This window comes from Symsagittifera roscoffensis, chromosome 5 (genome assembly GCF_963678635.1).
Source record: "Symsagittifera roscoffensis chromosome 5, txSymRosc1.1, whole genome shotgun sequence".
Lineage (NCBI taxonomy): Eukaryota > Metazoa > Xenacoelomorpha > Acoela > Convolutidae > Symsagittifera > Symsagittifera roscoffensis.
In genome coordinates this window covers 15490944-15506111 of record NC_087066.1, presented here as the reverse complement: position 1 = coordinate 15506111, position 15168 = coordinate 15490944, and the positions used below count along the sequence as shown (strand labels likewise).

The 15168-nt window shown below is 37.1% G+C and overlaps 1 protein-coding gene across 1 annotated transcript in view; it reads left to right on the top strand.

The window, feature by feature from the left end:
• Positions 1-15168, top strand: part of LOC134846372 (laminin subunit beta-1-like) — a 47487-nt gene that overhangs the window by 3034 nt on the left and 29285 nt on the right. Inside the window, exons 6-19 of the mRNA XM_063863692.1 lie at positions 124-362; positions 682-930; positions 1448-1620; positions 5544-5658; positions 5927-6122; positions 6421-6573; positions 6980-7214; positions 7513-7685; positions 7879-8103; positions 8939-9153; positions 9436-9581; positions 9965-10110; positions 10514-10694; positions 11232-11416. Of these exons, the coding sequence (XP_063719762.1) occupies positions 124-362; positions 682-930; positions 1448-1620; positions 5544-5658; positions 5927-6122; positions 6421-6573; positions 6980-7214; positions 7513-7685; positions 7879-8103; positions 8939-9153; positions 9436-9581; positions 9965-10110; positions 10514-10694; positions 11232-11416 (2631 nt within the window). The remainder of the gene's footprint in view (positions 1-123; positions 363-681; positions 931-1447; positions 1621-5543; positions 5659-5926; positions 6123-6420; positions 6574-6979; positions 7215-7512; positions 7686-7878; positions 8104-8938; positions 9154-9435; positions 9582-9964; positions 10111-10513; positions 10695-11231; positions 11417-15168) is intronic.

The window sequence follows — 15168 nt, the reverse complement described above, 5'->3', positions numbered from 1 at the left end:
CTTTTAGAAAATGTTTTCACTGATTTCAATCGAAGAAAGAAAAAAAATCCTTTTTTAAAGTTAAAGATAAAAATAAAATTCATTGCGTCAGTGACGTGAGGGTATAAGACTTCAATTTTTCAGTGTGCAATTACGACCCTCGCGGCGTCACTTCCGACATCTGTGACCCCAAAACAGGCCAGGTATTCTGTAAACCAAAGGTCACAGGGGTCAGATGCGACACCTGTCTGCAGGGCTACTATGGTCTGGGATTTGAGAGTTCAGACGGGTGTCTGCCATGTGGCTGTGCTCCTGGGGGATCTAAGTCGCCCTCTTGTGATTCGGGGAAGACGGGAAAATGTGACTGCCGATATGGGTTCATTGTTAGTCATTTTTTATTACAAAAGTTTCAAAAACGTTTTCGCAACCTTTATTTTACTGCATACACGGGCTTGTTCAACATGAATGCTCGTAATAAAGTGGAAAAATTGACGTCACGACAGAAAAAATGTTGTTATGCCGAAACTGGGAGGAGCCAGTTGTTTATCATGATTGCTCATAGCGGTTCACATGTAGTAAATACGCCATCATGGGCTGCGAAACTTTGGTCATCAATTGAATTATAGAAATTAAACTTACCAACATTGTTTCCTCTATAAAATGTTACCGGCAAAAGGCTCCACGCTTTGTTTTTTTTTACAGGGTCAGAAATGTGATCAAGTGGCACCCGGTGCATTTCTACCTGGGTTCGATTTCTTTCATCTCGAAGCAGAGGACAGCCAATCAGTTTCGAGGAAAATTGTGCTTCGAGACCACGGGTACAAGACTTGGACTGGGGATGGCTTTGTTGAAATGAGGCCGAGCGAGAGTTTGAGTTTTGAGATCGGTCAGGGGGAGTTGCCGAAGACGTCTGTTCCGCTATTGTTCATACCTTTTCTGCGAATCAAGCCGGTTAGTATCAAACTCAAAAAAAGTCTTAAAAATTATATTTTATATGATAAGTTTATTTATTGTGGCGATCAACGTGTTTTTCGGGAGTTTTTCTTGGCAAATCGGCTATGACAAAAAACGCCAGACGGTGTCGCGTGGACAATCAGATTAATTTTTGTTCTGTTTTTTCTTTTGTAAAAATGATTATTGCAATCAGAACATTATGCGCAACGTATTAGTATCTGACTGCACTATAGTTTTCTTTTTTGATTTGTTCAACTCACTAGCAAATACCATCTTCATTTTTTCTTCAATTTGATAAAAAGAATTTTTTACCATCGTTGTTCATGTTATTTTGAATCATTCTAATGGCATATAGTTTGAAATACCAAACGCTTGAAAGTGAACTCCGTGTTTTTTTAAACTGTAACACCAGTGATGAAAAAAAAACATTTTTTAAATTATCTTTAGAAGAATAGGAACAGAGTAATGAAATTTTAACTATCCAAATATTGTTTACAATATTCGTTTCTGATAGATCGAGGGTCCCTCTTTCCAACTGTCTGTGCGGTTTGTGCTGAGTGGGAAGGAGAGTGAGAGGGGCAGCATGGGACCCAAGTGGGAGAGTGGCTGCCGGATGGAGTATGGACTGAACAAGAGTCCAGCTATGGCCTTCAAAGTGGACATGACACAGGCAAACTCCATTTGGGGGTCAGTTATTGTATTGCTGGGCTATAGTTTTTTAAAGACTTTTTTGTCTTTGAGAGGGGGTAATAACTAACACACGAGATGTTTAACTTGGAGTCCCACTGATGCGCCTATGATTTGCACTTGTTTTTTCCTCGCTGAGAGATATTGCCTCAACCGTAATCATAGTTCACTGACTGTTTGAATAAAACAGCCCCGCCTTCCCCCCTCCCTCGTTTGCCTTTTTGTTCTTTTTACATTAGAAGTGAGAGAAGACTAGCCTTATAAAATTTGGATTTGATTTCTAATGGACTTTTCTTTTAAAGGTATGAGCAGAGAAAAAATACATTTGCAGATACAAATTCAATCGATTATCGCAAAAAAAACATGAACAAGGATAGCCAGTTACTGTGCAAGTGGCACAGAAGGCTCCAATTATAGTCTTAAAAAATTCAACAAAGTTTTTTCAGACAATTGTCGTTTTTGTCGGCGTGGTGTGATGAAACGAGCTGAACAAAAAACGGGAGACTAGGTATAATCGACAGTCATAGTACAATAAGCAAATTGAAAAACAATTTTTTTAGAAAAGCTACTTGAAAAATTAAAAAAATCAATTTTTTTTTTAATTTTGCAGTTTTAAAAACTTTAATTCAAAAAAGCGCCAAAATACTCAAAGTACCCTATCATTAAATCGAGTAAACTAGGTTTTTTACGTTTTACTTTAAGCTATTGTAAGCTTTTAAGCAGTTCAAATAAGACTGTAAAACTTTATTTTCTCGAAATAAGACGAGATTTTTTGAAAATTTTAATGTGGTTCGAATAACGACTGTAAGGGCTGTAATATGATATATCAATCAACCCATTCCGATGATTATTTGTGGTACCTAATTTTGCGTCAAAAAAAGATAAAACACACCCGAATACAACATTCTTCCCCATTTTCAATGGTCGGAACAACAATGATAGCCGGTGGCTGTGCAAGTATAGCAGCATGTTTTGACCATACTCTTTAAAAATACAAAAAACACGTTTCATTTTTTTTCAAATTTGTCTAATTCCATCGAATATGTCTAGTCCTAGAACTTAGACATAGGACATATTAGACAGTCATATTAAAAATGTAAAATCGGGCAACAGTTTCAGTCAAAAAATGACAAATAAAAAAAATAACAATTTTTCGATTTTTTTCTGCAGAAATTGTTTGAAAATTTGAAGATTTTCATTCTAAAGGTAGCGCTAAAATAATTTCAATTTAAATTTTCTGGGCTTATTCTTTTAAGAGCCTGCTCGCATGCTTTACTAGCTCGAAATTAGACTAAAGCTGAAAACTTTCAAACTTTCAGGCTCGAATTTAGACTAAAGCTGAAAACTTTCAAACTTTCAAGCTGAAAATTTTCAAACTGAAAACTTTTCTTGACTGGGCAAAATTTTTTGAAAAATTTAGGGTCGTTCAAATTACGATTGATAGATTTTCAAAATGAAAGGGCCCATTACGATTATTTTTTGTTGTACCTGATTTCTCGTGGATAACAAAAAACTGAAACACACCCGAATGCAAGTTTCTTTCCCATTTTCAATGGTAAGAACAACAAATGTTAGCTTTTAAATATTTGTGTTCTTGAGTGTTTCAGTAGATATTATCTTACCCTAATAAGTTCACTGAAAAGAAAACCCCAGAAAAAAATCTTTCGCCCTATCGAGTGAGGTTGTCATTGTTAAAAAATAGAAGGAAAAAAAACAGAAATAAATCAGCATTTTCAGAAAAAAAAGAAAGTTTTTGTCGAACTCTTTTTTTAGATCGACCAATTTGATTTTCCAAGCTCTTTGAAAATGCTACAAGGAATTTATTTTGACAAAAAGTTTCAGCGCCGCAAGCACATTTTTTAATTAAAAAAACAGGCTTAAATGGACGTTTTCCGCACTTTTAAAGTTTAACTGACCAAAAAATATTTTTGGCGCGCGCGTCTCCTCAAACTTAGTTCTATTGGCTCCAAAGGCGCCTTTAGAAATTTTTGATGTTGTGCAGCCAAAAATGGATCTCGCACAATTATACCAAAGGCAACCAGAATTGAGGGGGAGGGTGGTCTGATTTTATTTTGCATCTATTATGTTTTTTGAGAATATCTTTTCTAGCTATGCAGCAGATCAGAGCTCCATATTGTACTATTGGATATAAGAAGGACTGGTATAAAACAAATCAATATACTCATACAAGTCGACGAACATATGGCCATCGGCATAACAGCGTTTTAATTTTTGCACGTCAAAAAAGCTAAAAACAATCAAATAAAGGCTAAATAAAAAGTCTAGAAAGCTCTCCTTACCAAGAAGAGAATATTCCTCATTTATTTATGCCACTGAATGTCTATAGAATAAATTTAAACTGTAAACCATATAAAACCTCTGTTTCTTTTTTTTTGTTTTTTTTTTATCTCAGTTCGTTGAATAGGTTTTTAAAAAGAACGAATAAATAAAAATCAAAGCGGCAGGCAAAGTAATTCATCTACTAGGTTTCTAGTTTGTTATTATCCGAGGAGGGGAAAAGCCATTTTTGTAATTAAAAAGCCAACATGAACCCAAAAATTTGTCAAACTTTTTAATTAGCAATAGGTTCCAATCGTAATTGAGAAATTGAGTTTACAAAAAAGGTTTCCAGAACAATTTTTTCGCCGCAGATCAATCAAATACTAATTTTGGAAATAAATAATTCCAAAACATTCAAAATTTTAATTTTTTTGATACTTCGAAATTGTTCAAAAATGTTTAATTTTTATTAAAGGGTTGCAGTTACTCTTCAGCCCAATTTTCTAAATATGTTTTTTTTCAAACCGAAAACATGATGGCTACCTTTTTTTCTCCAGTATATCTTTTTCAGTTGAGCAGTATTGCTTGTGATATATCTCTCTCGGCAATTATTATAGCTTTTTCTTGAAATATGCATCTTAAAATGTTATTATGAATTATGCATATCATGTTAAAAAAATACTCTTTTCTCAAACCAAATAAAAAAATAGGAATAGCTGATAGAGATATCTAGAAAAAAATGCGTAGAAAATTAATGACTTAGGTTTTACTGACAACAAGTGTTTGCAATTTTTGAATAACCAAAAAAACAACAATGAAAAAAACGAAAAAATTTTTCTGCAGCTTTTTTCTGCCTTAGCGCTAAAGGAACCGCTTAAAATAATTTTCTTTTAGGAGAAATAAGCAAAAACCAGCGTTTTTGTAGAGAGAGGGCTACTCGATTGCTTTACTTGCTCGAAATAACACAAAAATTCAAAAATTTGCGCTGGCTTTTCTCAACACAGATGCAAGCTTTTGAAAAAATTTCAAGACCAGCGGAATTACGTCTTACAAGGCTTTAACTTCATATCATTCAGCCCATTCTAACTTCCAATACAACATTCTTCACCATTTTTAGTGGTCGGAACAACATGGATAGCCGTTTGTTGGGCCGAAGCACAACAAGTTTATATTGATTAAAGAAAGGAAATTCGGAGTTAAGCGAAAAATTATGTAGAGAAACCACACAAATTTTTTTTCCAAATACAGAATTTTTTAAATAGGACAAATAAACAAGGTGAAAACTGCAAAATAGACGATTAGCATCGCTTAGAAGTTAACAGCTGAAAATTTTGGTACTAAAACAAAGTTAAAATTGTATCATTATTATTAAAAAGTTAAGCGAGGTCGTTCTATCATGTTTCGTCAATAAAGAGACAACTTTTTGAAATTTTTAATGTCGTTTGATTCATGACTGAAGGTGTCCGACCCATCCGCTGATTTTTTGTGGTACCTGATTTTGCGCGAAAAAAAAACTAAAACACACCCGAATAACCCACCACTCGCCAAAATTCGCCCGCACCCTAGCGAAAGTCCAACGGCTCAGAAACCCTAAATGGCTGACTAAAAACTGAGCCTATATTAATCACATTTCTATGCTACAGCTGGGTGAAGTTGGGAGATGACACTCTGCTGTGCATGCATGAGGACATCCCTGTGGAACTAGTGTTGACGATAGACCAGTCAGTAGACTACCATACTACACTGCAGATAGACTCAGTAAGCCTTCTTTTGTTTTTTCTTTGTTTTTCATTATTAACTCTTCTTCTGCTCTGATTTCTGAAGTCGTAAATGTGTCTGGAGAGTGCTATAATTTGCATGTGGCGAAACTTTTTTCCTATAAATAATTATATTGGTGGTCAGTCATTAAACTTAAATACGAGCACCCGTCAAAATTTTTTCAACGTATTTTTTGGCGAAGAAGCTGATGAAACTTTTTTTATGATTACAATTTCTAACCTACAATAAACTGTTATTCAAATTTCAGCTTGTGCTAGTGCCCCACCCCAAAGCCACTTCCATGTCGCAGTTTGGACTGACAGACGAGGAGCTTCTGTCCAGCTACTGCATTGAGCAGCAACTGTCTCTCCTCTCAGGGGGTCAGAAGGGTCACTCAGATGTGTCTGACAAGTGCTTGATGTACACAAGGGCAGTGCAGGCTGACTTGTACAATGGGGCTAAAAGTTTGTCTTTCTTAGGTTTTTTTTGTGGCGTTTATATTTTTTTTTCCAAAAATAAACTCCAAAAAGATGATGTAGTTTTCATTTTACGCTTAAGGGCAGGAAAAATTGAAGAAAAAAAAATTGGACGTTTAGTTTAGATATACTTGGTTATTTCGGATTGTTTGTATTTCAACTGGTTTAAACGAAACCAATCAACACAATTGAAGGTCGATAAAAACTTTAAAAAAACGTTACTTTTTGAGGTCTTTCCTGTTTAAATTTACATACATTATGCTAAAACATCTCATTATTTGCTTAGGCTGTGGCTGTGACAAATATGGAACGATAGGTGCCAGCAGACAGTGTGAGTCATTGGGGGGTCAATGTGACTGCAAGACGAATGTGATTGGTCGAGCATGTGACCAATGTGTGTCCGGCACCTACAATATCTCAAATGAAAACGGATGCCAAGGTGAGCATGGGCCGTTTAGGGGGAGAAGGGGGAGGAGGGGGAAGGGGCGGCCCCTCTTAGGAGTTTGAGCTTACCGAAACCAAAAGATCCCCTCTTTTGTGTTTTTTTGAACATTTTTCGAAGAACACCGGTATTTTTGTAACTGACATCAAAATCACCTTAAGTCAAGCTATACAATAAAAAAAATTACTAGCCACAAAATGATTTGAAAATGTAAGGATATTCGTTGAGCGTTAGACTGGTGATTTACGCATGTTAGAAACGAATAACTTTAGAGAAAAAAAGGTCTGATTGTTTACGCTTTTCAGACTTAAATACGGGGGAAGGGGGCGCTTTTTGGCGGTTAAAAGGAGCGGTTATCGGTTTCATTACTCTGTATTTTTTTTAACTTTCCTTGGTTGATTAGATTGCAGCTGCAACGTACTTGGTACCAAACCAGGAACATACTGCGATGTCAAAACCGGAAGCTGTCAGTGTCAACCTGGCTTCTCTGGCAAGAACTGCGACCAGTGCCTGGCAGGAAGATTCGGGTTCCCGCGTTGCGAGGAGTGCCAGTGTAATGGGAGGGCGACCACTTGTGATTCGGAGAGCGGAAAGTGCATCGGATGTACACAGAACAGTGCCGGAGACAACTGTGAACTGTAATTTTCCTTAACTTCATTTTGACCGTGTTTTGGGACAACCATAAATGTATATACCCAAAAAAACATGCAGCAGAAGACATTACAAGAATTCAGAAAATCTGAAAATTTGGCCTGAAAGATACATTCATATTTTCTTCAGTAAAAAGTAGCTGTAGTAGTGGTCGTTTTGGAATGGCTAACATTGATCATCAAAGAACAGATCCCACCCGATTTTATTGCAAATTTCTCTGGTTTGAACTTTCATTGAAAAGGCAGTAGAAATATCTGATTTGCATTCATTATCATTTTTTTCCAGTTGTGAGGATGGATTCTACTTGGATAGAAGCACCTCCCCCTCGGTGTGCAGGGCGTGCTCATGTCCAGGCACCTTCAGGAACAGCATGAACAAGAGCATCGCCTTCTTCGCCTCCGGCTGCTCCGCTGACAACTCAGATTCGGTCACGTGCTCCTGTCTCAAAGGATACAAAGGTACGGATTTTGAGAAAGGTAGTTCATAAGCAAAAATCGGTGTTCTCTATGTTAACTAAGTGATATAAACATATAAACCAGCATGACAACACTTGAGCGGCTCAAAATTTAATATTCCACTAAAACGCCAGAATAGGTGACGTTTTTTTAGTACTTCTCCGAAATTTTTTCCGAATGATTGTGCGTACTTCAGGCGATTTATGCACGGAATGTGCACCTGGCTATTTCGGAAACCCAGCAGCCGGAGTTCCCTGTTCCGAATGTGACTGCAATGGGAATGAACTGGACACTTCGGCCAAGTGCGACAGTAGGACAGGAGTGTGTCTGGGGTGTAGGAACAATGCAGACGGCAGTCACTGTGAGAAGTGTGCGGATGGGTTCCACGGAGACCCAACAGAACCAGAGGAGGGTTGTTCAGGTGGGGACCTGAACTAATTTTTAGTCAATTTAATTTCCGATTAACTTACCAAACAACACTTCAGGTGAAGTTTATATTATAAGTAAGGAGGATGGAAGAAGCGCGACAACAAAACTCGATTCAACTTTGAAAAAGAGTCCAAAAATGTCCCCAAACCCCCCTCCCCCTCGAGAACGTCAAACACCCTTGCATAGATACTTTTCAAAATTTGAATCAATTGAAGCATTATGTTTCTCCTTTAGTAAAGCTGTCGAAAAAATGGTGCTTTTTTTAAATTTGACAGTTTCGTAATGTAATGCATATTAGCATATGTTGCACATATATCGCCTATTTATCACGTTTGGTGATCTGCAGATTCCGTTGATTCGATGCAGTCTGATTATCCATCTTGGTACATACCACCTCGCAATGTACAATGGAGAGGAAAGTATCAGCACCTGAAACATTCAAGTCCACACTTCATGTATCATAATTTACTGTTAAACTCACTATGGCAAACGAACCATTTTATTGGACAAATCGTTGCCATTCCAATCGTAGCAAATAAAAAAATTTGTTAGAATTGACCTTCTATCCTCTCTTTAAAAAAGAATCAGCACCTAAAGATCAGATTACAAAGCCAAATTTAAGAGTAATTGAGGTAGTTATCAAAAGTACCGAAAAAAAGTGACTTTTTTTTAAAATTGCAGTATTGATATGTTGAAATTAAACCTTGAAGAACCTTTCAGTTTTCTCCGAACATTTTCTGTAAAAATTTCTCCGTGTTTCTCTAAAAATTTCTCCGTATTTTTCCGAAAAATTTCTTTGTTTTTCTCTAAAAACTGGTAACTTTCAGCCTGCAAGTGCAACAGAGCTGGAACCCTGGATAAAACATGTGGTCCAAATGGGTGCAGATGTGACAGTCGCACTGGCAGCTGCTACTGCAAGCCGAATGTGATGGGAGCCGACTGTTCTATTTGTGCCCCCAACCACTTTAACATTTCACACCCCGAGGGGTGCCAGCCGTGCGAGTGTGCGAGTTATGGGTCTCGTGAAAATATGTGTGATCCGGTGAGTTTGAGTTCAATTTAAAAAAGTAATAAACGAATCATGCGAAGATGGAATTTAGAACCAGTTTCCATTATGATCAAAAAGTAATCTTTTCAATGAAAAGATCTAAAAAGTTTCTTTGTTAGTGAAATGATTTTTAAAAAAAATCAAATTTGGGCATAGTAAACGTTTTTTTTTTTAATTTTTGGCTGGGTTTCAAAAAATTATCCCTTTTTTGTTAAACTAATTGCGTTGTGTTTTTTTTAAATACGAAACCTAATCGGAAAAAGTTTCTCGTTCCAGGTGACTGGCTCGTGCTCGTGTCTTCCCTACTACGGGGGCAGGAAGTGTGACCAGTGTCCGGATCATCAGTGGGGAAATCCTCTGGCCTCCTGCCACAACTGCGACTGTCACCCTCTAGGATCCAAGGATCATCTGCAGTGCAATAGGTTTAAGTATTTAAAGTATCTAAAAATTTGATATTTTATCGCCTTTGCTGCTTCGTTTAAGAATCAAGATGATAAATTTGGCGATGGACTTGAAACTATTAAAAATTTTGATATATTATAATCAATCCAGCCTCACTTCTTTTTTCAATGCTGCTCAATTTGACATATCATTCATATCAAATCAAAATAAAGTTTTTTTCTCATTAAACAAATTTTCAACCATAGTTTGGTTTATGCACTCACGGCTAATAATTGCATTTATTCTTTATTATATTATAATCACTTATTTTAGAATTTAATAGAGTCTGCGACTATAAAATGACAATACAATCGATTATTATCCTTGAACACCGGTTCGACTAGTTATCTACTTTTCTGAGCAGGTTCACAGGTGAATGTGAGTGCAAAGAGGGCTTCCGGGGTCAGAAGTGTGACCAATGCCAGGAGGGGTTCCAGGGGGAGTTCCCTAACTGCGTCTCCTGTGGCCCATGCTATGACCAGTGGAAGATCGATTTAGACAACTTGAAAAGTTAGATGTTCAAAAACTCCAGAAAACCATTTTTTTTCTCTTGTTAAAATGAACTTTTATATAACAAAGTATTACTATTGTAGAAAATTGTCAAAAATTGTAAAAGTTTAAGATGTCGTACTCCTTAGTGATTTCCACTATTAGACCCTGCCCCTCGCGCTCGGTAATAAACAAAAAATGGGAATCTTTCCAGCATGCCCACTATATGGAAATTCAATAATTGTTTCGAAGACTCGTGAGTTCGAAAACAATTTTTTTGTTGATTAAAGCCGACAGATGTCTCGAAATGGACCAGAAGTTATCATTGCGATATCTCAGCCCAATTTACAATGATTGTATTTGTAAATATCATTACGGTTTCAGAAGCTTGAAAACAATTTATATTCTTTATCATGATTATCAGGAAGATCTCTGGAGCTGGGGGAGAAGGCGGCGAGGATTGAGAAGAGTGGGAGTGTGGGGGAGTACAGGGGGGAGTTCGAGAAGCTGGACAGATACATTAGGGACATAGAGAGGCTGTTGGAGAGCAACAAGGAGGCGGCCGACAGACTCAAGACACTCAGCGACACTGTCGCCACTTCAAAGTCAGTTCAAAGGAGGAGTCACTTCAAAAATTTCAGTTCATAAACCATTTCAAAATGAGTCAGAAGTTTTCTTCTTCTTCTTCTGAATTTTCTCTCTGAATTTTCTTCTTTCGGCGAATTATATTTGCTTTAAAAATTGAAAGTTGAAGGAGCTCGAAGTTCAAAAAAGTATTTGAAGAATTGAGTTCGCCAATTCTAATTTCAACTTCTCTGCCAACCAAGGGTTCGCCGTGATGAGCTGTACAGCTCTTGTGTTGGTCCTTTCCCCCGTGGATAAATGGTCTTAAATCTGACAAAAAAAAGGTGGATTTAAATTTTAAATCCCCCTTCGTCGCCCGAGAAGTTTGAACTGTAAGCTAAAACTACTGCTTTTCTGTTTTAATTTTTTTTCACGTCTCAATTTCCAAAAAAAAACTTGAGTTCTACCTTTTCTAAAAGCAACGTTTGTGCTATGAAAAACTGTGTGAAATATCAACACTGCTCCTTTATTAGTCAGTAATTGATCTTTCTGGTTTATCGTAATGATTTTTCTTCCAGGAAGCGAGCTGCACAGTTGGAATCGGAGCTGCTTAAGTTCGAAGATTCAATTGAGAGTCAGTCGGACGAGTTGACTGCTCTCAAGGCCCAACTAGAGAGGACAAGAAAGGCCATGAATGAGTCACAGAGGAGGATAGACATTTTGAGGGCCAAGAAGGACGGACTGGCTGCTGACTCACTGCTTGGTAGGGCTTCTTTTTTTGTTGGCAGATCTTTTCAGTAGACAAAGTCTCGTTTCACTGCTAGTTTATGGGGCAAGTTTTATGAGAGAGTTTTTTAAATTAGAAACACTTATTTTAACCAAACCCATTTTTTTCGCAGGAAAGGTTGACAAATTTGCACTCTCACTAAAACATGTTTTTATTGGCGAAAAAAGTGCCTTTAGAATAGACTTACGATTGCTCAAGTAGAGCTGTTTGCCATAAAATAGAAAATAGTATCAAACTGAGTTAGGACCGAAGTGTAACTCATAGAGTAATTTCGGATAGGGTACACCGTCTGCTCGTCACGCTATCTTATTTTCGGCCGGATAGATTCGTGCAACTTCTTAGTCTAATACCGATCCTAATCTTACTCTTATACTATCTAGTCTCAGGTTGTTTAACTAGTCTCTGCTAGGCTCAATAGATCTAGGGTATACTGGTTTATTGCGGCTGCTGAAGTGCTCGGGAGAGTCCAACTAATTTCTAAGTTAAATTCAAATCTCTCTGGTGCTGAAATTACAAGTAACTTCAGCACTTACAAATAAGTGGGTTGTTAGTTAGATGGATCATGATTGGTTAATATTAAATACTTTACATTGGTAAAACATTTAATTTATCCAATCATAAAATATAGTTTAGATCAGGTTCCACCCATCCGGGTTTTACAGAGTTTTTTAGAACAGTTCTTCTGTAATTCAAGGATGGATGATGGACGTTGGTATTTGGCGAACATCATAATTTTCTTCCGCTTCTTCTTGTGACAACGACAAATCAATTCTGATTTCAGAATGGTTGGCTATGTCAGGTTTTTCTGTTCTTCGGGGAGAACTTCTTTTGTGTCTGATCTAGCTTGGGAATGGCGTGGAGATTGTGCGTGGAGGGGATGCCTGGTTACTCGGATCTGTACGTATACTTGAACATCGAGGTGGTCATTGGTCTAGTTCAATGAAGTCCTTTTCTGCGAAGTCAAGTCGTACTCTAAATCCTTTGAGTTGTGATTGTGAGCGGCATATCGATTGTAGTTGGTCATTCTCTCTCGAGTGTAGTGGGGTCGTCTTGTCTTTTGATGTTCGTCCTTGGTGTTGTATTCTGATCTATATATTGCATCATGTGATTTTACATTTTATAAAACTTTTATTAGTTTAATATTTTTTAATAATGATTTTAGTTAGTTGTTTTCACAAAAGCTTTTTGTTTTAGTTCGGTTATTTTGAAGAGTTACTCACACTTGAGTAGCTCTTATTAAAAATAGTGGTGTGGTCACAAAGCGTGGATGTAGCGCGGTGGGTTAGGCCGGCTATAGAGCATGCTCAGGACGTCCTTCCTGGTGGGTTAGGCCAGGAGTGGGAGTATGATTTCATGCGGTTTTTGTGAGGGGTCCTGTTATGTGACAACGTTTTATGTTGGGTTTGTTGTGGTTTTTCTTATGTCTTGTTGGTTATGTCCTTTTTCCAAAAATCAAATTGTTTGTGGTATGGGTTTGTCTTTCGACTTTTTTGTGTTTTATTATTTCTTTCTAAGACTTTGTAATAGTCTTCAAAAGAATAAATTATCCAGTTTTAAACTGGGTTAATCCGGTTTGGGTACCGTTGGTTTCCTTTTCTAAGTCATGCTGTTATTCTATGATTTGTGGTATTTAGTGAGCTGCGTTGGTTAGTTTTGTTTAGTATATGATTCCTTTCCAACCGGGTTAAAGGAAAGTTTGAAACATGTTATTATATGTTAGAGTTGTTGAGTGTGAAAACTTGAAACTGAAATTCATTATTTTAAACAATTCTTCGTGGGCGAGCTGTGCGAGTGTGGATAGAATTTCTGTGCGAATGAATGAAAATATCAAAAGGTTAGTACTGCAATTGCATTTTATTAATTTACTGCATAGAATTTGGAAATTTACTGCTAGTTATGGGGGAATTTTAAGATACAAATTTTCATCATAATTAGATTTACTGCTTTGGGGAAAATTTTATAAATTAATTTACTGCATTGGTATTATATTTATTTAATTGTTGGTGCAAAAGTTTAATAGGGTCTTAAACAGTTTTGAAGAAGTTTGCTATTTTTTATTTTTCTTTTGTGAATTTTTCAGATGATCGAGGATGAAGGCTAAAAATCTAAAGAAAACATGAATAAAGAATGGTGAGTTTTTTAATATTTTAATTAGTTAGTAATATTCATTTAATTCATACTTACCTGTTAGTCGTCGGGGAAAAAACCGTGGGGGAAGATGTCGTGAATTAGTTCTGAAGTTGTGAGTAGTTTAGCTAGAATGCGGATGATATTTTTAGTCTGAAGCAGTGGCCAAAGCAATTGAAGTGCCTTAATAGTGGTTAGTTCTTCAGTGCCTACTGCAAACTCATAAGGTGTGTTTTGGATTAAGTTATATAATTTGTGGTTAAATTTAGTGTTGTGGATGAATTCTAAAATTGGAATTTCTATAGGTTGTAGGAACTCGTGCGGGATAAGGAAGGGTCGGGATTCTTCGGCGTTGAAGGTCTTGGTGATGGGGCAGAAAATGTACATTTGGGTTATGGGGTCATAATTACGAAGAATACCATGGAGGTTAGTGTCTTTAATACAATATGTGAAATTTAGGAAATACGGTGAAGTGTATTTTGAATTGATGAATTGGAAACGATGGTGTGATTGTCTAGAGGGTGTGTGGAGGTCAAAGTGATTTTGGATGAAACGATAGTAACTGTATGTATGTGTTTGTTTAGTGCGCAACATAATATCGTGTGAGCAGTGTAAATCTCTTTCGTGTGGTGCAAGGAAGTGAAAGGTTAGTGAAAAGATTTGGAAGCGTTCTTTAAAACTTTCGTATGCTTGTGTGTTTGTTAGTGCTTCTGAAATAATGTGATCAAACTTTCGGTCGAAGATATTTAGTGTAAATACATATGGTGTCTTGATGAAAAATTTCTCGGTGATTTGTGGATTAGCGAAGCGATCGTCGTCTAAGAATTGATCTTGGTTAGCTCTAATGATGTTGTGATCGTAATATTCTAGTGTATATTCATTAGCTCTAGGTGCAGTGTGTATTTTTAGTGATTTTTTATATCCAACGTAAGTAAATTGTCTAGCGGTTAGTGGTGTAGTGAGTTGATATAGCATGTCCTTGTTTCGTTCTATATCGATGGAAGTGCTGGATAAAGGTAAGCAAAGAGGGTTAGTGAAATGATAGTATGAGGTCCAAGAGAGAGTGGGCATTAAAACGTATTCATCTACAAAGTTGCGTGTTTCGTTAGCGTCGTGAGGGGTGTTTAAAGTGTATTGTGGAAACGAGGGTAAGGTGATAGCTAAAAATTCTTTAGTGTTAGTATGCTGGGGGTGGTTGATGTATTCACGGGCTGTTCCTGGTTTTGCTGGGAAAGGATGGTTGGGGAATTTTCTTTTAAAAGTGCGGTAAGCTCTATTAGTGTTTAGTGAAGATATAGTGGATGTGGATGATGGTGTTAATGATTCAGTATAATTTGAAGAGGGTGTAGGGGGATTGGATGAATTTGTAGTGGAGGAGATTTGGTTTATGGTCGGGATGTTAAGGTGGTAGGGTTGCTGTTGGAGGGTAATAAAATTATCTAGCTCTGGGGAGATTCGGGGGGTGTCTGGAGAATGAGATGATTGGTCAGAATGGTATGAGGAGTAGGTTGGGGTAACTTGGGAAGCATAAGAGGGTGTCGGAGTGATTGGGTCAGGGTTATTGGACAATATGGGTTGAAAAGGAGGTTGAGAAAAATTAG